We start from the raw sequence: 17967 nt of genomic DNA on the forward strand, positions 1-17967 counted from the left end.
TACCCTCAGTGACACCACGTATCGATTGTTTCTACTCTACAGAGGAATGTGATGGGGGGGGGGGGCGCAATGACTTATCCAAGGTCGCACAGCCAGTACACATCCTTGCTCTTCTCTGGCCCAAGCCAGCAGAGTAAGGTAGGGATGGAGCTGATGCAACAAGAAGGGCTGACACTGGACTTCTGCTCTCATGGCACCACTGGCTGGCCTCCTGGTAAATGCTCATGGTTTCTGAAGATCTCGGGAGAGTCAAAATAAAGTGTCAGGGACAAGAGGGCAACTAACCCCCACAGGTGGAGGGGAATTATTGCCGACTAACAGCGCTGCTTAGTGAGAAACCAAGCAGGAGCAGTGGCATGTGGGCACTCGGTGCTCTTGACCAACCCCAGCTCAGAGTTTCAAGGTATTCTAGCCTAGGGGGATCCCAAGGAGACTTCAGTGGGTAATTCCTGCAGCAGACCGAGCCTCCCAGAACACACATAATTCCCCAGGATGGCTTGGACCAGTGCCTGCCATTCTAAGCCGGCTGCCCCAGCAGGGACTTTCCCAGCCCCCTCACTGCCCTCCCAGCAGTCTCAGCACACCCTCTGCTATGCCAGGCTGGGCACTCTAGGCTAAGGTCATTTCCTAAAAAGGGCCAGAACGTTGTTGAAGTACCAGCATCACTGGTGGAGACACTCTGGCATTAAGGACGAGCTCGAGAAGATAAATAGCTCTTTATTGCCATCGGGTAGATTGGGCACAGATGTGGGCGAGGGCTGTGCTGGGAGCCCAGGCGGGCAGCCTCTCTGTTCCCAGCAAGGTCTTCGGACAGTCCAAGAGCTGGAACTCAGGCCACACCATGTAAGTACATTGCTAAAAACTTCCTGAAAGTCCCAGGCTGATAATCAACAATCCCGACAGGTTCCTGGAGAGAATACAACAGAATCACTTTTCTGCCATCCCACTTCATGGATGGAATGAAAACAAAGGTCAGTTTTATGGGGCATGAGTAAGTGCTTCTTTCTTTGACCCTGGCCCCTTCCCCACTCCCAAGAGGAGGCAGAGGGAGGAGGGCCTTGGAGCCAATGCAGGCACCTGAGGCCCTCCCGTGTGGTTCAGCACTTAGTGGGGGTCAGGACATGGAAACCTGCTCATTCTCCCACTGAGGATGCCCGGCCTGCTCTCATCCCCTCATCGAGCTGCCTAGCAGGGCCCCCCACCAGGAGCCTCACAAGGCCCAGAAGCTGGAAGTGTGCTGAACGTGGGGACAGAGGACCCTGGATTCGAATCCTCACTTGGCCCCTGACCTGCTGTGTAACTTTCCTCTCCCTCTGGGCCATTTCCTCTTCCTGATGAGGGGGACTGGATTCCATGACCTCTGAAGTCCCTCTTTGGCCTAGCAGTGTGACTTGTGAACAGATTAATGCTGCCAAGGAGGACAGAGTGGGGTGAGGCCCTCATGACCTCATCACTTACACCTTATGCTTCACCACCCCCTCATTAGCTCATTGGAGTCCTGGGGTTTCTGGCCTGATTCAAAGAGGAGACACAATCTGAGGCCTAGAGTGGCCTAACTTTGCACTGTGATGGGGCCCCCGGCCAGGCCTCTTCCCACAACACCCACACACAGGAGTGCAGCTGACAAGAGGGGACCAACTTGGCTTCACACTTACCACGACGACTTTCTTCTTAATGACAGGAAGACATCGGAAATGCTGATAGAGAAGCTGGTCAGAATCCATCCAGACGAGGTTCTTGATGCCATCGTTGGAAGCCAGGTCTGTGGTGTTCAGCTGGAACACCATGAACTGGAAGATGCGGCCATCGGTACCAATGCTCTGCACCACGACCGGCTGCTCCAGTACCTGAGCCTCCTGAGGAGAGGCAGACAAGCAGAGCTGTGGGTATCATGGCGGGCACACAGCACCGGGCCCGGCTCCCTTTCACTGGATTGAGGGCACCTGGGCAGCCAGCCTTGATTTGGCCCAGCTCTGGCTACTCTCCGGCCTCTCCCCCTGCGGTTCGGATCATCTGCTCTCCTGCTCCAGTGGGCTGGCTGCTCTGACGATGGCACTGAGCTGGCCATGGCCCAGCCCAGAAGGGGCCTCCTGGGCAGGAGCAGCTCTGGGTCTGGGCAAAAGGAGAGGAGGGAAAGGTGGGGGCCGAGCCCAGCCCCAAAGCTCCTCCAAGGACTGAACTAGCCCCCTGGAGCATCTGGCAAAGGGTGGGGGCTGAACACAATCCGCCCAGGAGAGGCTGCGAATGACTGGGAACGTGCCCAAGAGCGTCCCCCCTGGCTGCCAGCCAAGGGTGCCCAGAAAGGGCCGTTCCGCAGCCTCGGGGTCTGCAGAGAGCACGGCTAAGGAAACACCCCACATTCCAGGTCTACAGCCTAGCTCCAGACAGACTTAGCCTCACTCAACCAGCCTGTGAAATCTGCTCGCCAAAACCACAGGTGACGGGAGATTTGGGGACAAGGCTGGTGCTCTCTGTTCACAAGGGAGAGCAAGGAGACCAAGCACCCGTCATGTCAGTGCTGAAGGGACCCGACGCTGCTCCCACTCAGCCCGAGCCTCCCTGGGAGCTCAGGCCGGCTGGCCTTCATTGAGGAGCAGCCCAGGATCACTGGCTTTTGGAGCCAGGTGAGAAGATGAGAGAACACGTACCCCATACAGCTTCCGGGCCTGAGCCAGAGCATTGCCAAAGGCAAACATGATCATCTTGGCTCGAAGCTGTTCAGGTCGAAATCGGGCCCGGCAACTGTTCGCCGACTCCAGGAAGAGCACAGTGTGTGGATGGGGGTAGGGGTAGCCTTCATGGAAACCTGGAAATCACAGAGGGCATCCCATGAGAAGAGATGAGCGGCCACAGGACTGAGGCTGGGCGGGTCAGGGAGCAGCCCCTTACAGCCTCAGCCTCAATCCATAGCACTGCTCAGGCAACAAGCTGGTGGAGAAGAAACCTTTGGTGGCTGCAGATCGATCCTATGATCACCTTTTTTTTCCTCTCTTTTTTTTTCCGGCAAGGCAATTGGGGTAAAGTGACTTGCCCAGAGTCACACAGCTAGAAAGTGTCAAGTGTCTGAGGCCAGATTTGAATTCAGGTCCTCCTGAATCCACGGTCAGTGCTTTATCCACTGTGCCACCCTAGCTGCCCCATCAAAGATCACAGCTTTTTTTTTTTTTGCGGGGCAATTGGGATTAAGTGACTTGCCCAGGGTCACACAGCTGTTAAGTGTCTGAGGCAGGATTTGAACTCAGGTACTCCTGAATCCAGGGCCGGTACTCTATCCACTGCACCACCTAGCTGCCCTGATCCTATGATCACCTGAGCACTTCTAGTGACAGCTGGTGGAAAGAGATGAGGAAAACGAAGTGAAGAAACGGCCAATTGGGGGACTGGGGGGAGAGGCCTCCAACCCAGCCATTCCCCATGGGGGGGGGGGGTGCAGGGCTCCCACCACTGAGCCACAGCACCAAAGTCTTAGTGAACTACCCAGGGCCACACGGCCCGCCCGTGTCAGAGGGAGGCCATCTCAGCCTACAGTGCTGTGTACCCCCCTCCAAAGAATGACAATGACAAAAATGAGAGCATGGGTCTAATTAGGGAGTTGTCTGGGGTAAAAAAAAGGATCCCCAGTCCTCCGAGTTACAAACACTACTCGGCCACTGCTTCTGCTTGATGAGGAAGAGGGATGGGAGAATCCTGATAGGGGCAAGGATTTCAGAGCAGAAGGCAGTTCACCCGATGGCCTTGTTTGCAGCAGCCGGGATTGACCACACCCACACTTCCCAGGATGGCTCCTATTTAGGTGGCAAGCTGCGAGTTCCGATGCCCACCCAGCCTTAGGACAATCCTGGCATAGCCACGTGTCTGGGCCACCTCCTAACGTCACTACATTTCTACCCGGACAAGGGGAAGGATATATAATGGTAGGAAAGAGAGTCACCTTCCCTCTCCCCATCCCATCCTGTTCCACCTGCCCCATCCGCCCTTCATGTAAAGGGAGGGTTGTTGCCTCAGGCCTACCAACCTGTGTCTTCTCTCACGTCATAAATGTCGCATTCCTGAAGATTAATGGTTGGAGCTATGGGGTAGAAGGTCTCTAGAACATGATTCTCTGTCGCCTGGACCTCTTCCTGGGAAGCGATGGGCAGCAAAGGATCCTTGGCACTCCAACGAGTCCCATTAAGACCACGGATCTGAAGGAAAATGGAGTCTGTAAGGAGAGAAATAGGCAAACATAGCTACCGCACTGTACAAGCACATCATGCATTTATGAGGCCCCTACTGAGTACAGAAAACAGGGTCAGATGCTGGGGGAGACCCAAAGATATGGGCTTTGCCCTCAAAGAACTGGCCGGCCACTAAGCAGATGTGACACATACACCATTAACTATAATTCGCGTTATCCCATGGTATGTGCATTAGCTATCTCTACCTCTGCCTCTGCCCTGGAGTGGATGGCATATGGGGCTGGGAGTTAGCCAGATCTGGATTCCAATTCTACTTCTGACATACTAGTTGTCTGATCCTGGGGAAAGCCTGTTTCTTCATCGATAAAACAAGAGGGAGAATGGGATGAGGGCTTCTTCAAGGTCCTTTCCTGCTCTAAATCCAGTCTCCTTTGATGAACCCCTTATCCCCAGAAGCCTCATTTTGTTTGGCAGACCACTTGGCCCAATGGAGAGCCCGAGGGGGCAGCTAGGTGGTGTAGTGGATAAAGCACCAGCCTCAGATTCAGAAGAACCTGAGTTCAAATCCAGCTTCAGACACTTGACACTTACTAGCAGTGTGACCCTGGGCAAGTCACTTAACCCTCATTCCCTGGCCCCCCAATGGAGAGCCCGAGGACAGCAATAGCTTTGAGTGCCAAGCCTCAAGCAGGATGAGAAGGCAGGCTTGGCTACATCCTGCAGCAGGAGAGAAGCAGCGTACATGCTCAAATCATGGATCCAGCCAGGGAGCCCATCAGCACCTAGTGTTTCTTCAGCTGCAAACAGCACAAGGGCAGGACACCCCAACCTCACATCTCCCTGGTATCCCACTACAATCCAGCTTAAGTGCTTAATGAAGGGAGTGGAGGAAGCCTCGGTCCATGGGCACGAGGCCCAGAGCCCAGAGCCCAGGGGAGGCCAAGTTCTGCCTCCAGTAAAGCTGCCTTTGCTCCCATCGGGGCCTGGCTCCACTTCATCTCAACAGGAACCGCACCCCCTGCAGAGCGTTCCCACGCTGCCCCCTAGTGAGCAGGCTCTCCCTGACCCAAGCCCCAAAGGATTTCTCTGCAGCTTCCAGCCTGTCCCCCAGGAGCAGAGAACAAGTCCCATCTCTTTCATGTGACAGCCTTTGAGACACCTGGAAAGCACGTCACTTTGCTCCACAGTTTCGTTTTTTCCAGGTTAAAGGTTGCTACGGTTCCTCCTAAACTCGTGATTCTGAGGCCTGGTCACCTCCCAGTTGCCCTCCTATGGATGTGCTCCAGCTTGTCAATGTCACTTCTAAAACCCGGCAGGCACCCGAGCCAAGTCCAAGGCTGGCCTGCCCTGGGGAGGGGAACACAGGCCCTTCAGCCACCACCCTCCTCGTTCTGAACTACCCCTCGCACCCGATGGTCTGGGCTCCTCTTTAGAAAATGCCTTAGCCGCTGCTTTGACGGTCCTGGAGGGCCCAAAGCTTTGTCCTTTTTTGGTTTTTTTTTTGCTGGGCAATGAGGGTTAAGTGACTTGGCCAGGGTCACACAGCTAGTAAGTGTCAAGTGCCTGAGGCCAGATTTGAACTCAGGTCCTCCTGAATCCAGGGCCGGTGCTTTATCCACTGCACCACCTAGCTGCCCCCCAAAGCTTTGTCCTTTTAAGTCCTCAAAAAGTCATTCAGAGCCAAGTAAAGGCAATGTCTTAATAAGCTGGGAAACAGTAGTTGTGAAGAAGCAAAACCCCTCAGCACTTGAGCAGTGAGACTGATGGTCTTGTGTGGCTCATAAACAGGCTTTGCTGGGAACTCCCAAAGAGGAGGGGCCGGAGCAATAGCGGCCATGCTGTGGAAAGCTGCCCAAGAAAGTGCCTCTGCAGAGCACAAGACTCATGTGGACAGAGTCCAGGAGGCTTTTAAAGAGCCAGCCTGGCTGCCCTCGTAAAATGGGTCACTTTACCATGCCGTGACTTGGTTTCCCCATCTGTAAAATGCAAGGGCAGGAAGAGAAGCCTTCCTTCCTAGATAACTTGGTGACTTCCCATTTCCTGACCACAGGAGCAGGGAAGACAGTAGCTGTTCCTGGACCTTCGTTGACCCTGGGTAGTCGGGCCTCCCCACAGACCACACCAATGTGGTTTCTGATTCAATCCTCCACACATCCCTTCTCTGTGACTACAGGGAATGGAGTTTAATTAGAGGCAACATTTGATGTTCGCTATTATGCGCTTCTCTACTTAATGAGGTTCTAATTGATTGAGGGCACCAGGCTTTCTGTCACTTCAGACTGCTCTGAAAAGGCCCCCTGCAGCAGGGGCTGCTGGGGAGCTCTGGCCAAGCAGCTTCTCTCTAGCAGGAAGGTGGTACTGCCTGGGGGTCCTGGCCATCTCTGCTCAAAGCTGCCCCTCCCTAACAGGGCTCAGGGTGGGGAAGAAAACACTGGGCCGATGAGAATGAATGAACAGCATGCTGGGAAGGCACCTGAATGAGCAAGCATTTAATAAGCACTTATTGGTGTCCAGCACTGTGTCCCTAAGCACACAAACACCCAACAAAGCCCTCCAGGAACTTGGGTTCTAATAGGGGGTAACCCTTGTACAGGAAGCACTTGGGAGGGTACAGCTAGCCCAGGACTGCAGGTGGGGTATCCTGACTCCTGGATCACCAGCGGCTTTTGCTGCACATGCCACATAACTCATGAGGTAGGAAGCCCACTGACCCATTACATGGATGGCGGGAGGGATGCAGGCCCCAGCAGCACTGACCTCGATGCCACGAGGTTGACAGCATGTAGTCCTTGGCTTGGATCCTCCTGGTCAGAGCAGGGTACTGGGGAATCTTCGCATTACAGAGACGTATTAGATTGTCCACAAGGACAGGGCTTTGGGGGAGAAACAACAGACACATGGGTGAGTGGAGCCCACAACCTAACTCTTCTTATGCGTGAGCGGAGCAGGGCCACGGGCTTCCGCAGGCTCTCAGGCTTACCAGTATGTCTCTCTCTTGGGGATGTCCTCAACGGAATGCCACAGGCGTGCGTGACAGATGGCATTCTGAACCTGTTCATCCTGGTTCTCGATGTGATTCGCTGGCGTGTCGGCCAGGCTGAGGACCCTCTCCGGGAGGCCTTCTATTAACTTGGACTTGGTGAGCCAGAGGGCTTGCTTTACACCTGGGGGGGTAATCCAGCAAAAAGGACAATCAGGACAGAGTGGCAGCTCTGAAAGGGGCTATCAAAGAGGGGTTTTGGGGACTCCCTACAGAGGGGGGACAAGGTGACAGCCCCACATGCCCCAGGTGCAGCTCTCCTGGGATCCTGTAATGGGCGGGGTGGGGGAGTAGTGGGTCCAAGCCCTTGGCCAGATATTCCCCATGCACTACTCAGAGTGCCCAGATGTGGCTGGCAGAGCTCGGGCAGTCGCTTTTGACAGTAGGCCATCTATTGAAGCAAGAACATTGCCACAGGCTCTGCAGACCCAGGGACAAGTCATGAATTAAACATGCAGAGCCAGGCTGAAAGTGAGGCTTAGCCTCTGATAAGGGAAGGGGAAGAACCGTTATCAGAGGAGGGGGCCGTCTGGGTGGCACAGGATGCTGGCCAAAGAGACGCCAAAAGGAAGGCTTCCTAACTTACAGACAAACGTTCTGAAGTCTGTCTGAATGCGGGCGGCGAGGGGGAAGGTCTCTGTTACCTTTCCGGGTAACTCTGGTGGTGCCAGGACCAAAGAAGAACGTTTACGTGCTATAAATCAGGAGCTCTCAAGACAGAGCTTTACTCCTAGACTGGAAACTGGGAGGACTGAGTCACAGCCCCGGCTCAGCCCTTGGCCTCCAGGCTTGGAAAGGGCTTTTGAGCTGCTGTTCAAGGCCATGTTGATGTGCCCCAGGGAGGTCTGGTGAGGCTGGGCAGCTCCCTAGGAAGCTGAACATCTGGATGGAAAGCTCACCTAGTCTACCCCCTCATTTTACAGATGAGAAACAGAGGCATCCCCAAAGTTACACAGAGCAGAGCAGCAGCATTCAGACACAGGGCCTCTGGGTCCCAAACCAGTCACTCGTCCCAGAGCCCATCTACAGCTAACAGTGCCCAGAGGTGCCCTGTCACGAAGCCATCGCCTGGCCTGCTTACACAGAGGCCAAGTGACCACCAGTCCGGTTAGGCTGGGGAGAAGCTTCCAGAATTAGACAGGTGTTCAGACTAGGTGAGCCATAAGATCCCCTCCCAAACCAGGATTCATGACAGCTTCCTCCCCAGTCAGTGAAAGAGAGATGATACAAGTGCAGCCGCACTCGTCCCAAGCCACAGAGTGAGCTGACAGCGCCCAGGTCAGATCAATTCAAAACATCTACTAATAGGGACAGAGCAAGGATTTATGAGCTTGAGTCCCTCATTCTCCAAAGGAGGAAACTGAGGCCCAGAGACGTTAGTCACAGTGCCGTGTAACCACAGCGTAAGGAACACGGGATGCTGGAGTCCAAAGGCTTTATTCCATGGGGCTCTCAGTAGGCCCCTCCCTGTTCTAGGGCTGTTCTCAGCAACACAAGAAAAGGGTCGGCCTGGATGATCTCACATTTCCCTGCCAGATCCGTGACGTCTCCTTGCTGTCCCATAAAACCTCTCTAGTATATGCCACCTTGTTCTGCAAGCTAGCGACTAGACTGGTGATTTCACAAGTACATTTCAGAGTAACTCCCAGGGGAAGCAACCCCTCTCCCCATGCAGCTCAGCTGCTACTCTATGACCTAGTCTGAGAAAGCTGTCTGGCTATCAAGAGGTTAAGTGATGTGCCCAAACTCATACCCATCAGAGGGGAGACTGAAAACTCAGGTCCGCGGTGTCTCTGCCTGGAAACAGTCCTCGACCCTTGGCAGGCCAGGCATGAGGCACCTAAGAGATGATCTGGTCCAGCCACGCATCTCAAAGATGAGAGAGCACAGAGATGAGGAGGGAGTGCCCCAAGCAGAAGGTACAAGAAACCACAAGCAGCCGCTCTGGCCGGACTGCACAGCTCCCGCAAAGCTTTTGGACAGACAGAGATTTGGCAGTCGCGTGGAGGACAAACACAGAGGAGACCAGAGCTGAGGAGGCCAAGGAGGGAGGTGGCTGCGATCTTCAGGAAAGGGCAAGGAGGCCCACAAATAGGAAAGGCCCCAGATGTGACCTGGAGCTCCAGGGGGAGCCGCCAGGATACAGGTGGGCTGAGGGAGGCGGAAGAAGAGGGGATGATTCCAAAGCAACAAATTGTGCCCCCCTCCCCCCCAATGCCTTCCAAAGTCACTTTTGCTTTCATCATGCTGAGTCAAGTTCCGATCCCATGTGCACTCACTGGCTGGGTAACAATCAACCAGCATTTATTAGGAACCTACTATGTGCAAGCCCTGGGCTAAACCCATGTGATACAAAGAAAGGCAAACCCGGCCCCTGCTCTCGAGGTGCTCCCAAGGCTGGTGAGATACAAACCTTGATGTGTACAATGACATACAAGGCACCACAGGACTGGTGGGGGTGGTAGCAGAAGGAAAGGCTCTGGCAGAAGGTGGGATTCTAGATGAGAAATGAAAGAAGCCAGGGAAGCCTGGAGGCTGAGATGGGCAGGGAGAAGGGGGCACTCTAGGGTAGGAGATGGTGGGTCTTGTGTGAGGACCAGCAGGAAGAGCTTAGGAGGGTGTGAAGGCTAGAGGGGAGCAGATTTCCTACCGGATCCTGGAGGTCCTAGCAGGAAGACCACTCTGATGGCTGGGCGGGGAGAGCCCCTGATGCAGGTGTGAGGGGATGGGGCCATGCCAGGGCTGGGGCAGCATCAGATGAGAGGAGGCAGAATGACAGAACTCGACTGGCTGAGGGGAAAGGTGAGGAGAGAAAGGGCAGGCTGGAGTCTGGGTGGCTGGGAGGATGGTGGTGCCCCCAGAGTAATGAGAAGAAGGGGGCAGGGGGAGGACATGCCGAGTTTAAACAGGCTCGAGATGCCCTCTAACACCAGCACATATACAGTGCTTGCAACGTGCTTTACAAACATTATCTGTCGGGGATCTTCACAACAACCCTACTTAGAGGATGTGATCAATCTAATAGGCTGGAGGAAAACCAGGAGAGAGAGAGAGAGAGGTCTCAAAAACCTCGAGAGAAGAGAGAACCAAGGGGGTCAATAGATCCAGATTTCATAGAGAAGTCGAGAAGGATGAGCATTAGGAAAGGCCATGAGACCTTCCCACTCGCCCGGCCTCAGTTTCCCCATTTTAACATGAAGAGTTTAGTCTATTTAAGAAATCACTGGTAGGGGCAGCTAGGTGGCGCAGTGGATAGAGCACCGGCCCTGGAGTCAGGAGTACCTGAGTTCAAATCCGGCCTCAGACACTTAACACTTACTAGCTGTGTGACCCTGGGCAAGTCACTCAACCCCAATTGCCTCACTAAAAAAAACACAAACAAACAAACAAACAAACAAACAAAAAGAAACCACTGGTAAACGTCTGATTGGTGTATACCTATACACCCGGGGTCCCGTAAACATTTCTTGGGTGAAAAGGGGTCGCGAGTGGAAAAAGTTTAAGAAGCCCTGGCCTATAGGATGAAGCCTGGAATCCTTAGCCTGGCCTTCAAGGCCCCCATAATCCAGAACACTCTAGAATGGAAAGGTTTGAAATGCTCCCGACCTCTGTCCGGCCCTCCCGGATCCTCCCCTCCCCCCCCCCCCCCGCCTCAGTTTCCCCGCCTGTATCGAGCCCAGGGGCGGCCTCACTCACCCTCGAGCAGGCGGCAGCGTTGGTGCACCACGTGGCAGGGCTCGTCGTGCCGTAAGGGGTGGCTGTCACGCGGGATCGGCCGGGGCCGCCTCGGGTCCTTCCAGCCGCGCTCCCACGGTGGGAACACGGGCCTGGCTAGGCCGGGCTGCCGGTGTAGGAGGCCGGCCCACGTCACGGGTTCCACACCCGGGATTTCGTACACGCGGTCTAGCGGCGGCGGCTCGGGCTTGCGCGTGGAACGCACGCCCCACCGGTAGGCGCTGCGCCGGGGCCCCCCCGGGCCCAGGCCGCTCCCCGGGGCAGCCCTCACCTTTAGCGCCCCCACCACCGGCCGTCCACACAGGGCCGCCGCCATTATGCCCGCCGCGCGGCCCGCCGGGAGACGGATTGCGCGCGCAGTCGGAGCGGAGTGGGGCGGGGCCTCGGGACTCAGAGCGGCGGTTACCGCAGCCAATCGCCGTGGGTCTAGCTCTCCTTCCTCCCGCCCCGTCCCTGACTCAGGCCGGTAAGGGAGCGTCGGCTAAGTACAAACCACGCCCCGAAGGGGGCGGAGCCCGGAAGAGCGGCCCGGAACGGGGGTGAGTAGCGAAATGCTTCGGCACCAGACAGTATTGGGATGTGCGAGAGGGTACCCGGCCTGGGTCAAGTTGGGTGGCCCATCCCAGAGGAGCTGAGTAGGAATAGAGCCCGACCGGAGAGAGCCCGGACCCCTGAACCCCTCCTGGGCCCAGCCTTCCAGCCTATCAGCGGGGGCTGAGAGCTGGGAGGGACCCCGAGGGTCGTGAAGGGTCGTACAGCGCCCCCAACTCCCACCCCGGGGTGCTCGACTCCAGAAAACGGAGGGCGATTTGGAGCTGACCCCTAAGGCGGTCATTGATGATGTCACATTGGCCTGGGTGGAGGTGTCCCGCGGAGCGTCCCGGAACTTGCGCTCTTTATAAGGTGTCAAGGTACCTAGAGTGTACCCCTGGCCCTTTACAGGGGAGGAAACTGAGGCCCAGAGAGGAGAAGGGGTCTGCCCCAGGTCTTACAGCGTCTGCTCCTAGCATCCCTGCCCAGGCTGTCCTTGTGGGTCAGGCTGCAGAACGCTCCCCAGAAACGGGCATTCTAGGTCAGGTGATTGGCCGGTCCCAAAGGTGTCCACTGAAGGTTGAGGGTCTTCACTGGAGAACTCCCGGGATCTGTGGCTGGAACTTAGCTGTTGAGACTTGTCAGGGAGCGGACCCCTCTCACCCTTTCCTATTTATACACTTTATGCCCCCCACTTCCCCTTCCCCCTCCCCCAGTGCCGGGCATATACAGTAATAGCCACTTAATAAATGCTTGTTAGGTGATTGATTGCTTAGTGCTCTTTTAGAAACTGGGCCATTCGACAATATAATTATGTGATTCGGAACTGGATTAATCCAGAGTAGTGATGGATGAATGAATCAATGATGACTTTGTTAACATTTTTTTTCTCTTTCTTTTTTTGGTGAGGCAATGAAGGTTAAGTGACTTGGCCAGGGTCACACAAGCTAGTAAGTGTCAAATGTCTGAGACCTGATTTGAACTCAGGTCCTCCTGAATCCAGGGCCGGTGCTTTATCCACTGAGCCACCTGCCTAAGAGACCTTAGGGATCATCTAGCCTAACCCCCCCCCTCTCATTGGATAGGTGATGAAACAGGCTTGGGGGTTCTTCCTTCAGAAGGGGTGAATGTCCCACCTCCCCCCCCATTTCCTATTTTTACTCTGCAATCCAACTCAACTGAACTAATGATTCCCTAATCCCAAGTCACCTCCTTCCTTCTGCATTCCCTAAGCAGCCCTTTCTTCCAAGGCCTAGGATATCCTGTCCCCTCATCATGCAGTTCTTCCTTACCTGGGAAGCCTTCCTTGGTTGCCTCCAACCCCAGGACAAAGCATTTGCTTCCTTCTCTAACATCCCTAGATTTCTCCTTTTTCTCCATCCCATCCAACATCCTATACATTCCCATTTACCTTTCAAACCAACTTCATCCCAGCTCCTCCCAGCAGAAGGCAAGTTCTCCAAGGCCGAGGTCTAAGTCATGTTTCACATGTCTCCCCAGCGCTGATATGAGATCAGTCATTAGTATATATATATATATATATTTTTTAATTTTTAAAACTTTTTTATTTTTTGGTGAGGCAATGGAGGTTAAGTGACTTACCCAGGGTCACACAGCTAGTAAGTGTTAAGTGTCTGAGGTTGAATTTGAACTCAGGTCCTCCTGAATCCAGGGCTGGTGCTCTATCCACTGCACCACCTAGCTGCCCCAGTATATGTTTGTTAAAGGAACCAGTGAGGCAGGGTTCCGATAACGAGGATACAGTACTGGCATGACCCTGATATAATGTTACTGTGATAAATCTGTCAAAACGATGCTCTGAGGGACCCAATACAATGTTTCCTCAATGAATTCATTGGAGAAGTCCAAAGTGCTTGGGGAGGTTGAAGGGACAAGCTCTGAATCCACTCTGTGGATCAGGGAGGGCTTCTTGGAGGAGCTGGCATTTGAGTTCAAGCCAGCAGCCAGCATTGTTTAAGCACCTGCTGTATACCAGGCACCGTGCTAAGTGCCAAGACACAAAGACAAAACTGAAATAGCCCCTGTGCTCAAGGAGCTTTCATTCTCTTGGGAACAGATTAAGTGTATACAAAATTAATATGAGGTACTTTTGTTGGTTGGGGGAAGGTACAAGAACTGGTATGATCAGAAGAGTTGTTGCACAAACTGAAATGAAGCATTTAGGAAGTGGAGGTGAGGAGGGAGGGCATTCTGGGCATGAGGAACAGCCTCTACAAAGGCTCAGAGGCTGGAGATGGCGTGTGTGAGGGAGAGGAACCAGGCCAGTTTGGCTATGCCATAGAGTATATGAAGGAGAGAAATGGATAGTTAGGCAAGACGTACTGAATAAAGGAGTTAGTATGTGATTCTTAAGGCAGCTAGGTGGCACAATGGAGAGAGCACTGGGCCTGGAGTCAGGAAGACCTCAGTTCAAATTCAGCCTCAAACACTTAGTAGCTTTGTGACCCTGGGCAAGTCACTTAATCGTGTTTGCCTCAGTTTTCTCATCTGTAAAATGAGCTGGAGAAGAAAATGGCAAACCACTCCAGTTCCTTGCCAAGAAAATCCCAAAAGGGGTCATGAACAATGAGATGACTAAAAACAACTGAACAACCTCAACAATAATTTGATGCTAGCGATAATAGGGAGTCACAGGAATTATTAAGTGGGGAGTGGGTAGCAGTATGACACCCCTTCTTTTAGGACTACCACTTTGGCAGCCATGTGTGGGCTATATTAGAGTGAGATGGGGAGGCCAATTAGGAGGTCATTGCGATAGCCTGGGCAGGAGGTGGTGAGGGTCTGAACAGGGGAGTGTGTATGGGAGTGGAGAGAAGAGAAATGGTGGAGAGAGAAGCGGCCCAGACTTGACTGGACTGGAGAGTCGAGGTCGCAAACCTGGGTGACTGCCCTTGATGGCAGTAGGCATTTGGGGAGAGGGCAAGAAGCCCACAGGACAGACAGAAGAGCAGTTGGACAGGTGGCATCTCAGAAGGGTAGATGGGACGGTCGACCGTGTCAAAGCGACTGAGGCAAAAGACCATGAAGTAGTATTTCTCAGTAGTGGGCTGAAATCTGCCTCCTGTCACTCCCTGTCTCCTTTCTGCCCATTAGGGCCTCCCAGGGTACAGCTGCTCAGAGAAGCATCCTCCTTCCCTCCCCCTTCCTCTGGTCCAGGCCAGAATGGTTTTCTTCCAGCTATTCCTCATCTTTTTGATTGTCTCCTATTGTGGGTGACTTGGGCTGGGCAGAAGCCTGCTCCTCCCTTCCCTCTGCTCAGGGCCCTGATGAGGATGGGAGAGGGGGAGGAAACTAGGGCATTTATCCTGAGAGCACTCCCCAATTATCTGGCAGATTTGGAGTCAGAAAGACCTGGACCTTCTTCCTGGCCCTCACGTTTAGTCCCGGTGCCACCTTGGGTAGGTCACTGCCCCTCTCTGGGCCTTATTTTCCACATCTCTGATGGGAACAGGAAACCTGCACATTCTACTTCCTGGGGAATGTTAGGAAAGTCAAGTGAGATAATAGTTGTAAAAAGGGCTTCAGAAACCTCCAGGCACAATATAAATGTGATATGTTTGTGCTCATTTTCCCAAATGGGTTCATCCTGAGAAGTCCTTCTATGTGGAGTGTTTTGAATCCTGTGAACAGTGCAGATTGTACCCCTAAAGAACAGTGCTTAGAAAAGGGATGAAAAATCAGTTCTAAGGGCTACCAGTTGTCCTCAAGAACCACCAGGGAGGTGGCTTTCTTTTGTCCTGAATGTCATATACCTAGACTAGACAGACATTTGTGGTATCACTGACAGGGATAATTCTAGGCCAATACCCCTCATAGTGAACAGAAGAGCCCTTAGCCTTGGCACTGACCCTGGAGTCTGCGTTCCTCTCCTCCTTGCCCCAGCTAGGATGCTGGCTCTTGTCTGTCCTCCTCTCTGCAGACGGGCCAACCCTCAGAGAAATAATCTAGAGATCAGGGAAACGTTGCTGAGCCAGCTTCCTCCACATGCCTGCAGCTTCCAAAGGCTTTCTCTCTCCCCTCTTCAGAGCATCTTCTCTCCATGTATCTCCCTTCTGAAGAATTCTAGGATGAACACAGCAAGTCCATTAGAAAAGTACACTGGATGGAGCTCAGCATTCTCTCTGACCACCAGAAAACAGGTTTCCCTCCCTACTTAATGCACCCCAACCCTCCTTCATAACAAACCAAACTCATCTGACGGTTTATGCAGTATTCTACACCCATAGTCCCTCACCTCCCTACTCAGAGGAGACAAGTGGGTTTCTTCGTTTGTTCACTTCTTCTGGCCGCTGCATTTAACCTGAGTTTAATATAAAAACTTTTTTTAAGGAGAGGCAGCATGGCTTCATGGATAGAGAACCGTAGAGTCTCAGAGCCAGGAAGACTCAGCTTCAAGTTCCACATGTGATCTGAACTGCCCGTGTTAGTTACCCAGTCACTTAAACCCTCTTTTCCTCATCTGTAAAATGAGGGGAGTAGACTCGGTGGTCTCTGACTTCCAATCCAGCTCTAAATCTCACTTTGATCTGAAATTCTTTGTGGTTCTTTTTTTCCTTTTTATTTCTTTTTTTTTTTTTTTGAGGCAGTCAGGGTTAAGTGACTTGCCCAGGGTCACATAGCTAATAAGCATCTTAAGCTAAATTTGAACTCAGTTCCTTCTGCCTCCAGGGCTGGTGCTCTATCCACTGTTTAGTTCTTGGGGCCACATATAGACAGCAAGAAGCAGGAGGGTAGCCAGTCTGGTGAGGAGTCTTGGCAACTGAATGAAGATCTAATAGGGATATAATCATTGTCCTCAGATACTGGAAGGGATCCGTGAACACCAGAGATCAGAGAGCCAAACTGCATTCATTGTGGGGGCAAAGGTGGGATGAAAGTTACAAGAAGGAAGATTTGTTGTTGTTGTCGTCCCTCCATTTGGGGTTTTCTTGGCAGAGATCCTGAAGTGGTTTGCCATTTCCTTCTCCAGCTTATTTTACAGATGGGGAAACTGAGGCAAACAGCGTGAAGTCACTTGCCCAGAGTCACACAACTAGTAAGTGTCAGAGGATGAAGATGGGGGCAGCTAGGTGCCCCAGTGGATAGAGCACTGGCCCTGAGGTCAGGAGTATCTGAGTTCAAATCTGGCCTCAGACACTTGACACTTACTAGCTGTGTGACCCTGGGCAAGTCACTTAACCCCAATTGCCTCACACCCCCCCCCCAAAAAAAAAAGAAGATGATGACTCTTCCTGATTCCAAGCCCAGTGTTCTAGCTACTGAGCCACACAGCTGTTTCACATAAAGGAAGAACTTCCTAACAGAACTCTCTGATAATGGAGTAGGCTGGTAGTGAGTTTCCTGTCCCTGTAGGTATGTAAATCTCCTCTTTGAGACTCTGTAGAAGGGATTCCTCTATTGAGTGGGAGATGGGACTTGATAATCATAGGTCTAAAGCAGAAGGAATCTCAGAGACCATCATGTCCAGCCCCCTCATTTTACAAAGGAGGAAACTGAGGTCCAGAGAGGTAAAATAAAACGGCTTCCCCAGGGGAGTAAAGCTGAGAAGCAGAATTCAAATCCAGTTCCTCTGATTCCAGGACTCGTATTCTTTCCACTGTACCGCTGTGCTTCCCAGGGTCCCTTACACCTTGGAGATACCACAGTCTTTCGCACCCAACACTGCCCCTCATCTCCCGAGATGCCGCATCTTTGTATTTAGTTGGGTACCCAGCGTGTTCTCCATTTTTCTCTTGGGGCGTTCTTCTGCAGTTCCCAAGAGTAGCTAATATAGGAGAAAGGGGGGGCTAAAGGCACTGTCTCTGAGCACAATTTTTTTTTTTTTTTGGTGGGGCAATGAGGGTTAAGTGACTTGCCCAGGGTCACACAGCCAGTAAGTGTCAAGTGTCTGAGGCTGGATTTGAACTCAGGTCCTCCTGAATCTGGGGCCGGTGCTTTATCCACTGCGCCACCGAGCTGCCCCCTAAGCACAAATATAAAACCAGAGCCTCTTTATTCTGGTAAACTGAGAGTGAAAGAGACCAGGATTGAAGTCTATCAAATTAGGGAGGTCTCAGAGAAGGTAGCCTGGACTTGTTCACCAATACTTGAATTGCCAGACCAAGATGGCGCCCCTTTGGACCCCGTGAGAAGTAAACTTGGGACAACTGAAAAGGAAGTCTGGCTTCACATAGTACGTAACTTCTTACTCCAAGAGGTGACACAGCCAGGGCATGGAAATGACTGGAAAAATGATTTGGCCAGGCTGATGAATGACCCTTGAGTGGCTATGAGAATCAGAGAACCTCCAAGTCAGAGGAGACCTTATAAAGTATCTGGTCCAATCTCTACCTGGGCAGGAACCCCTCTACAGTGACTTCAGTAAGAGATCATCCAACCTCTGCTGAAATACCTTCATTGGTGGGGAACTCGCTACCTACCAAGCCAGCCCTTGGCGTGAAATGAATGAATGAATGAATGAAC

The 17967-nt window shown here is 52.9% G+C and overlaps 2 protein-coding genes across 3 annotated transcripts in view; one reads left to right on the top strand and one right to left on the bottom strand.

Moving 5' to 3' along the window:
* Positions 1–697: 697 nt before the first annotated feature.
* MRPL37 (mitochondrial ribosomal protein L37) lies at positions 698–11281 on the bottom strand. The gene is made up of 7 exons (XM_043999523.1): positions 10915–11281; positions 7159–7342; positions 6936–7051; positions 4016–4201; positions 2649–2806; positions 1656–1856; positions 698–907 (listed from the first exon to the last, which is right to left on the bottom strand). Exons 1-7 carry the CDS (start codon positions 11267–11269, stop codon positions 830–832), a joined length of 1278 nt encoding a protein of 425 aa, XP_043855458.1. The 5' UTR covers positions 11270–11281; the 3' UTR covers positions 698–829.
* Positions 11282–11373: 92 nt separating this feature from the next.
* The window catches only part of LOC122726210 (NADH-cytochrome b5 reductase-like), a 31060-nt gene continuing 24466 nt past the window's right edge, over positions 11374–17967 (top strand). The window contains exon 1 of one of the 2 annotated variants that reach the window (XM_043963808.1): positions 11374–11492. Coding sequence is in view for 1 of the 2 variants with exons in the window: in XM_043963807.1 (XP_043819742.1) it covers positions 11791–11864 (74 nt within the window). In the remaining variant the exon portion in view is untranslated. Of the gene's footprint in view, positions 11493–11542; positions 11865–17967 lie in introns of those variants that run through there. The other variant, XM_043963807.1, reaches the window with a different exon arrangement.

This window comes from Dromiciops gliroides, chromosome 4 (assembly GCF_019393635.1).
Source record: "Dromiciops gliroides isolate mDroGli1 chromosome 4, mDroGli1.pri, whole genome shotgun sequence".
Classification (NCBI taxonomy): domain Eukaryota; kingdom Metazoa; phylum Chordata; class Mammalia; order Microbiotheria; family Microbiotheriidae; genus Dromiciops; species Dromiciops gliroides.